General features: G+C 59.2%; 1 protein-coding gene across 1 annotated transcript in view; it reads left to right on the forward strand.

Annotated features, from left to right (window-relative positions):
• The window catches only part of COL4A2 (collagen type IV alpha 2 chain), a 117874-nt gene that overhangs the window by 100808 nt on the left and 8310 nt on the right, over positions 1–8756 (forward strand). The window contains exons 29-39 of the mRNA XM_081815516.1: positions 1–64; positions 876–1046; positions 1805–1948; positions 2842–2964; positions 3244–3425; positions 4695–4758; positions 4955–5029; positions 6289–6396; positions 7087–7194; positions 7866–7937; positions 8280–8405. The exon at positions 1–64 is cut by the window's left edge and continues 10 nt beyond it. Coding sequence (XP_081671642.1) covers positions 1–64; positions 876–1046; positions 1805–1948; positions 2842–2964; positions 3244–3425; positions 4695–4758; positions 4955–5029; positions 6289–6396; positions 7087–7194; positions 7866–7937; positions 8280–8405 — 1237 coding nt within the window. The remainder of the gene's footprint in view (positions 65–875; positions 1047–1804; positions 1949–2841; positions 2965–3243; positions 3426–4694; positions 4759–4954; positions 5030–6288; positions 6397–7086; positions 7195–7865; positions 7938–8279; positions 8406–8756) is intronic.

Below are 8756 nucleotides of genomic sequence, written 5' to 3' on the forward strand. Positions count from 1 at the left end.
GGCTTCCCAGGAGCTCCCGGCCGGGAGGGGCCCTTGGGGCTGCCAGGCGCCCCCGGTCACGGAGGTAAGGATGCCCCCTGCCCTGGAGGGGTCAGAGCCTCACAAGTACTGACAAGTGAACCAGCACCACCCTCCCCCAGGGAGTTCTCAACCTGGGCTCCAGGGCACCCCCTCCCAGACCTGTAGGGGTTCTGAAAGAACCCCACACCGAGCAGCTTGAACAGCATTCTTTCTCGCACGAACTTTGAGGCCAGACGTCTCACGTTCCCCTGGGTGTGTCCAGGTCCTGATCTCTTCTTAAACGGACACCAGTCACATCTGATTAGGACCCATTTCTCTGTAATGACCTCTTTTGAGGCCCTGTCTTCCAAGGCACTCCCACCCCGCAGTACTGGGGCTTTAGGATTTCAACATATGAAAGGGGGGAGGACACTGTTCATAACAGGTTCCAGAAACAGGCCATGTGTTTTGCCAAACAAGAATTCAAACCACTTGAGAAACCCATTCATCCTTCATATCTGTTGTATATTGGGGTCCCAGGGAAGATTTCAGTAGGAAAAATGAAATTTCCACTGTGGAACTTCAAAATCACTGCTCTGCTTTGAGGAGGGATATTACTTGTTTTCTGAAAGTGACAGAACTGGGGAAGAGAGGAAGGGGCTTCCTTCGGGGGAAGGTGGGTGGAGGCAGGAGGCACGGAGATGAGGCCATAGGCTGTCTGCCCACCGGAGCCCCCCACAGAGGCCGCACCGCCCACAAGGAGGCTGGGGTGCAGATGTCCCTTGGGCGCCATCCGGGGTGACAGGCCCCCGTGAGCATTTAGGTCTTCTAAGTTTGTTCATCTTTTTCTCCTTCCCTCCTCCTCTGCTTTTCAGGTCTGCCTGGAGACAGAGGGGACCCAGGGGACACAGGTGTCCCTGGCCCTGTGGGCATGAAGGGTCTCTTTGGCGATAGAGGTGATCCTGGTTTGCTGGGGGAGAGAGGCCCCCCAGGAAGTCCTGGGTTTAAAGGAATGAGCGGAATGCCTGGTATCCCCGGACAGAAAGGTAACGGTGGGCACACGGGGCGCTCCCTGAGGTGGGCACGGGGTTACACTGGGACTCGGAGAGGCTAGCCCCGCTCACCGGCAGGCTGGGGCCCCCGGGAGGCATCCTACCTGGGGGGTAACAGGCTAGTGATGCTAGGCTGGGTGTGACTGACCTGCCCCAAAATGCCGAGGCACTCATGTACCCAGAGCGAGGGAGCAGGACTCGGTCTCCACGTGGGAGATTTGTGGAGAGGCCTCTCCGGACACTGGGGTCAGATCCAGAGGCTGGTTGGTTATTACAAAACCAAAACCAAGGAAAACACCTGGTCCCTGGGCTAGGTTTATTTGCACACAAACCGAGGCCAATTTTCCTAGAAGGGGAGCCCTCTGGCCCTTGACTGTTGAGCTGCACGGTGATCTGACTCTCCAGGGATCCTTTGCGGGATCCCCACGCTGGGCGCAGCATTAACATCCTGCCGCGACCTCTCCCCGGCAGCCAGGGACATAGGTTACCATCCGTTTTCCTTGCGTCTTTCATACGACCGCTGCACATTTGCCGTAGGTCGTGGCCCCAGTGGCCACTCGGCAGGCGGGCTGACTCTGTGCACCTCAGTCTGTTTGCAGGTCAGCAGACAAGCCCCTTAGGAATGGTGTCCCGGAAATCCCTATTTTAGAGTAGGAATCTTAGCCTCTTTGGAATGTCACAGATGAGCAAGACTGAAATATCCCGTGTGTTTATCCATGGTTAACCCAGCACTTTTCTCGTCCCCTCTGAAGGCGGGAGAGGTTCACCCGGGATGGATGGTTTCCAAGGCATGGTCGGGCTCAAAGGAAGACCCGGGCTTCCGGGAAACAAAGGAGAAGATGGATTTTTTGGAATTCCAGGACTGAAGGGTCTGGCTGGGGAGCCAGGTGTGAAAGGTATGTCCACCTCTCGAACCGTGTTTCTGACAGGGTTGAGACTCACTTTTGTGGGGCGTAGCACTGCTTAAAATGAATATTCCAGACACCCAAAAGCTAGGCACAATTAGAAAAGAAGGAAACTAACAAAAATTAGAAGACTTTATCCCATCCTCAACCCACCGGCCGTGTCATGAGGGAAGAATCCAACCCAAGGAAACTTTTGTTTGTATTCAATAGAAGTTTTTATCAAGGTATAATTGAAAACAACCTCAGTTTCAGGTGATGACATGAGGTTCAGTATTTGTGTGTAAGTGAAATGGTCACCACGTAAGACTAGTTAACACCTGTCACCACCCAGAGTCACAGAAGTTTTTCCTGATGATGAGAACTTTACAGATCTACATGAAGGAACACTGACCAGCAAGAAGGAAGGACCAGGGTCTGAAACCTGCTAGAACGTGGATAAAACTTGAGAGCATTTTGCCACGTTGTCTGCTTCCCTTTGTGTGAAATGTCTAGAATAGGCAAATCTACAGAGATGGGACGTGGATTCGTGGCCTCCTGGGGCGGGGGGTAGGCAATAGTTGGGGTGACTGCTGATGGGCACAGGGTTCCTTTCCAGGGCAAGAAGATGTTCTAAAGTTCCATAGTGGCCGGGGGTGCGGGTCCGCACTTGCTCGCATGGAGAAGGGGTCGTGGGAGAAGCCAGGCATTTGCCATCAGCCTCGGCCTCTCTCGGAGACCCTTGCCCCCTGCTCAGGCCCAGTCGGGACTGGGGGGGACGTGCCACCCCGGAGGTCAGAGCCTCCCCGGACTTGCTGGCCGGGACAGCCGCGGCTGAGGGGCCTCCTCCCGTGCCCCTCCGCCTGGCCCGGAGGCCAAGGGAGAGACTGTATTCTGTTCCCTTGCAGGCAGCCGCGGGGACCCCGGGCCCCCAGGACCACCTCCCATCATCCTGCCAGGAATGAAAGACATCAAAGGAGAGAAAGGAGATGAAGGGCCTATGGGGTTGAAAGGATACCTGGGCCTAAAAGGTGAGCATTGCCACGCCCCCCCGTCCGCCCCGCTCAGCCCCAGGGGCAGTATTTCCTGCACCAGACGCCCCTCCTTCCGAGAAGGCCCTGCTGTGTTCCAGCTCCTCTGACCCCAACATCTGGATCAGGCGGTGGCCCGCGGCTTCTCTGCGGCCTGAGTAGCCTCACTTTCCCGGTTTAAGATTTGCAGCCGTCGGGACTGCAAAGCCCCACGCTTTTGGAGGGCGGCCACCACGTCCCCCGCAGGGGTGGCAACTCACACTCGGGGTGCTCCCGCAGGTGTTCCAGGAATGCCAGGGATCCCCGGGCTGTCGGGAGTCCCCGGGTTGCCGGGGAAGCCGGGCCACATCAAAGGAGTCAAAGGAGACATCGGCGTTCCCGGCGTGCCTGGTTCACCAGGATTCCCCGGCGTGCCCGGCCCCCCCGGAATCATAGGGTTTCCCGGGTTCACAGGAAGTAGGGTAAGTGGGCATCGCTTACTCCACATCTGCCTGTGATCGCTCCTCTCCCCTCGGCTCCTGAGCGGGTGCTGTGATCCAGCATCCACTGGGGTACGAGTGGTCCACGGTCAGCTTCCAAGTTGGGGCTCCGGCGGCCCCGGGTCCCGGGGTGCACACACCACCACCACTGGTGATCACGCGGTCGGTCGAGAGAATTCCCGAGAGATGCAACCAAACAGGTGACGTTGTACTGAACGAAATAAAGCAGAAAGTGCTAACGATGGGACCCCGTGTGTGTAAAGGTCAAGAGCCGACAAGACTGTGACAGAGGTCAGCCAGACAGCGGCTGTCTCGGGCCGGATTAGGGACTAGGGAAGGGTGCGAGGGAACGTTCTGCAGGCTGAAAACGCTCGGTGTCGTTATCTGGGAGGCACGCGAGTCAAGTCCGTGGAGCCGCGGAGATGAGTGGGCCACACGGATGTGTGCTCCTCGTCAGGAGGGGAAGCCGTAAGAACAGAACACAGAGCGCCCTCTGAACGGGGCCGCAGCCGCGGGCGCAGCCTCCCCGCACCCCCAGAGCGGGGCCGTGGTCGTGGTTCAGACTCGAGTTAGCCAGGCCGGGAGAGGTCACCGTGTGGAATCCCCCGCCCATGCTGCGGTGTAGACCAGGACGCCGCCCTCGGCCGGAGGCGGGGGAGCCGTGCTGTCCGTGGTCACAGAGCCACACGGACGCCATCCCAGTGTCACTATCACGACCAGCCTCATTTCGGGAAGTCTCAGTGTCCACAGACGGAGCGCAAGGCCGGGCGACATCAGAGCAAGCTTGGGAATCCAGGGGCCCATGTCCAATCCCCGTTCTGCCGCTTCCTAGCTGGGTGGCCTCGGGTAAATCCCTTAGCCTCTCTGTGCCTCACCTTGCTCATCTGTCAAACGGGACAGCTGTATCTGCTCCATAGGGCTGTCCTGAGGTTCCAGTGGCGCTCTTGAGACGGGACCCAGCGTGGGCACCGGTGCAGGGTGGGATGCAGTCAGCCATGCATGTTGCCACCGCGGTCGTGACCGCGACAGCCATCATCTCTGTTCTTAGCGTCAGTTCCTGGCGTCTGGCTTCACGGCCCAGGAAGAACCACCGTTATGCGGAAAAACTCGAAGGCTTGGCTGCAAATCGATCCGATAACAAACCTTGAGTGCTGGTTTTAGCCAAATAGCTGGACAGGCTAAACCCTTCAGAATTACAAACCGACTTTGTGAACAGCTTCTGAGATGTTTTCACGTCTGACCTTGCTCTAGGGTGACAAGGGAGCTCCGGGCAGAGCAGGCCTGTACGGCGAGGTTGGCCCCACGGGTGACTTCGGTGAGTATTGCTCGGACCGTGACCGTAGGGCATCCGCCATCCAGAGCATTCCGGCAGGGGTGGCGGTCAGACCCCGAGATGCTGTCAGGAATTTCGAAGCAAATTATTCTGTTAGGAACGTAACGCAGCAAAGTTGTGCAACTAACCACCTGCCATTGGAAGACCTGTCGTCAACCATGTTTTCTGCCTGCCGCAGGTGATATCGGAGACACCATAGACCTGCCGGGAAGCCCGGGCCTGAAGGGGGAGCGGGGCGTCACGGGGACACCAGGTACGAGAGTCCTCCCCGCCCCTGCATCTCAGCGACAGCCCTGAGCCCTGCGTGCGGCTCACTCGGGCGCTGGCTCGCCCCGCGTACCACTCAGTTTGTGTGGCTGAGTCACGTTTCGGGGAACGGTTTGAGGTCTTCGAGCCCATGTGCACACAAGACGCTGGAATTGTTTATCAAACTAAACCTGAAGACAAAGGAAAGCTCTGTCTGTCCCTGAAAGGGATGTGAGGGGACGGGAAGCAGATGACACAGTGACCAGTGCATCTTGTGGACGGGGTGGGGGGGGTTCAGTCTAGCATGGAGTCAGACGTGGGCCCTTGTCTACTGGCTTCTCGGGGCTCATTGCAGATCTAGAATTTGGTCTCCCGGTGGCTTTCCTCCCAGCCACACGGGTCCCCTGGACTGGCTAAATCGCCCCTTCTAAAGAATTTCTCCAGCAGTTTGGTTTATAAAAGCAGAAGGGCAAGAGCATCTTTGCTCTGTAGTCACTGACGATGACCCCATCTGTTCAACTGAACACATGTTGGGGAAGAGAAGCCGCTCCCCACAGGAATCGTGGCTGTCCCCCCTTGAATGTTTCGGTGTCACTCAGCCGCGGGCCCAGGAAGCAGAGCCTCCCACTGTGCGCACAGGACTCCAGTCCCAGGGGAAGTGGGGCCGCGACATGCGCGTCAGCCGCCCTCGGGGGGCGTCCACAAGCGGTGCCATCTCCCAGTGCGTGAGGACCAGGAATTGGTGCTGGGCGGGTCTGACTCCGGGGCCGCACCGTCCGCAGGCTGGTCTGGGACGGGAGGGTCCACCCCCAAGACGGTGCCCTCCAGGAGCCGAGGGCAGGGCGCCCCGGCTCCTCACCACATGGGCCTCTCCCATGGGCTTGGGTGTCCTCACAGCCGGGCAGCTGGCCTTCTCCAGAGCCAGCCATCCAAAGAGGGGACAAAGGAAAGCCATGATGCATTTTATGGCCAAGGCTTGAAGTGACACACCTGCATTTCTGCAGTGTCCTGGGGGCCGCCCCGGTCAGCCCCATCCATGCACAAGGGCATGGATACCAGGACGTGGGGCCACTGAGTTAGAGAACATATTAGGGAAGGATCATACTGTCAGGGAAGGATCATGCTCAAATGCGCAGCCCGTTCACAGCAGAGGCACGAATGTGGAATGACAGCGTCCCTTTCCTGGTGTCCCCTTGAGCCCTGCAAGGGCTAGGCCCCAGGGAGGCAGGTCCTGCTCTGCTCCAAGCAGGAACTCTGTGCTTACAGGTCTAAAGGGATTCTTTGGGGAAAAAGGAACGGTGGGCGAAGTTGGCTTCCCCGGGATAACAGGCGTGCCAGGCGTCCAGGGCCCCCCCGGACCCAAAGGGCAAACAGGTATGAGATCTTGCCGTCACACGGCCTCCCTGCGCACACCCTCCCCTGCACAGCTGAGCTCCAAACCCCCAGGCCCCCAGCACAGAGCGGCCGGCGTGCCTGTGTCCTTGTCTGCTGTGACCACACTCCACCCCGGGAGGCGGGCTCTTGCATGATGCCCATGACCTAGCTCTGCCTTAGGACCAAATTCGCGGGGAGGACCACGCCGCCGGCCACGGGGAGACGCACGGGGAGCTGACGCACGTGCTCATGTGGCCCAGCGTCCATCTCCCCGGGAACGCAGACCGAGTCCTGGCTCCAGGACCCCTTCCGTGCATTTGAATACACGGAAACGCGTTTGTGGATCCTGAGTTAAGATGGAAAGCGAACAGGGGACTAGTTTCGAACTTTTTTCTTGCTGCTGCTTTGGCTTTGTTTTGCCTTGCTTCGCGTGGCACCTGGGAGTCCTGATGCTAATCCTTCAGAGTCTCCTGGGTTCTCTCTGCACCCCTACTTGGATGACAGGACGAGAATGGGGGAATGCAAGCTGCTCTCTCTTTGGCGAGGCTGAGCCACCCCCACTGAACCTGCATGTGGGGTGCATTCCCTGCTGGAAGGAAGGCTCATCCTTCCTCACAAAGCCCCTCCTCCTCCAGCTGGGACCTGAGTTTGGGGTTCCTGTCCCACTTAAGGATGCATGTGTCCCCCCAGGCTTCCCAGGATTGACAGGGCTGCAGGGGCCGCAGGGAGAGCCGGGGCGAGTGGGATTGCCCGGTGACAAAGGAGACCACGGCTGGCCAGGGATTCCAGGCTCGCCAGGTAAGAAAGAGCATTTCTCCCCTTGCAGACACGACACGCAGAGTTGCTCAGAGCCAGCCCGGCTGGTTGGGGGGAGGCGCCATTAGCCAGGTTGGCCTCTCTGGTGGGCACCCTGGCAGTGCAGATCTGGTGAGAGGGACGGAGGCTGGTGTCCCTGATGTTCTGTCCAGGGCTCCCACCTGCCCTCTGAGCCAGGGCTGGCCGGAGCTGGAGGTCACCCGGCCCTCGAGGGCTGTCTTGCTCAGCATGAAGGGGGCCCACCCCACCCACACTCACTGCCCACATCACAGGAGGCCTCGCCCCCTGCCTCCCGGGTCCTACTTTAGAAATGTTCGTCCTCGGGAATCCAGAGGGAATGGAATCATGCCAGACTGTTGGTTCCAAGCACAGTTCTTAGGAACGAAATCTATAGAGAGACTCGGGCATCAGGGGGAGAAACGACACACCATTTCCAGTTCCCTCAAAGGTGTAAGGAATCTGCAGAAAGATTCCAGAACAGTCTTGGTGTGAGTGCTTCTCCTGGGTGGCACGGACGTCACGCTCTGCGGAATGCTCCCTGTGCTTTTGAGGGAGGTGGACAGGTGACCATGCCAACAGAAGCAGGTCTGAGCTACCTTACGAGCCGCGTTGCTCTCTGGTGCGCAGAATAACCGTGAGTGAAATCCGCACAGGTTTTCCCGGCATCCGAGGCATCAGCGGACTGCACGGCCTGCCAGGCACCAAAGGCTTTCCGGGATCCCCAGGTACCCGGCGCTGCCCCAGCCACGCGGCCGCGCCCAACAACAGGGGAGGGGTGCTGCGCGGCATCCCGGACTTGGGGCTCAGGGAGCAGGATGGCGCCAGGAGGGCTGTGTGGTCATCCAGGGGCCACATGGACAGGGGCCCCGGTGGCTCTGCAGACCAAGAAGGGGTTCAGCTACCATCAGATCTGGGACACTGAGGCCGCGTGGCTAGCCGAAATCGCCACGGCTGACCTCTGGCTCTGTTCCCGAGTCTCATGGCACAGTGTGACTGTCCTTCCCCTTCAGAAGATCAGCCTGGCACAGGGGAGGTTGCTAACATCACTGCTGTTATCCCCCCCACAGGTGCGGACATCCACGGAGACCCCGGCTTCCCCGGTCCTGGTGGGGACCGGGGTGACCCAGGAGAGCCCAACACCCGCCCAGGCCCTTTTGGAGCCCCAGGACAGAAAGGGGAGCGAGGAGATCCAGGTGAGGCCAAGCACCGCCCAGTGGCACCACCTGCACAACCAGACCCAGTGTGTCTGTGAGTCCGAGAGATAAGGCCCAGAGCAGACACGGGCAGTGCTGGTTGTTCTGCAGAACCTCTTGGCCAGCCCCCCACCATTGTACTGTTATCACCCTCGGGGCAGTTATTGGGGTGAGGATCCAGGGTCAGTCCACCAGCGCGTCTCTAGTCGGGGGTGAGGATCCAGGGTCAGTCCACCAGCGCATCTCTAGTTGGGGGTGAGGATCCAGGGTCAGTCCACCAGCACGTCTCTAGTCGGGGGTGAGGATCCAGGGTCAGTCCACCAGCGCGTCTCTAGTCGGGGGTGAGGATCC

The sequence above is a fragment of the Leptonychotes weddellii genome, chromosome 3, assembly GCF_054177405.1.
Source record: "Leptonychotes weddellii isolate Sample4059 chromosome 3, ASM5417740v2, whole genome shotgun sequence".
NCBI classification, from domain to species: domain Eukaryota; kingdom Metazoa; phylum Chordata; class Mammalia; order Carnivora; family Phocidae; genus Leptonychotes; species Leptonychotes weddellii.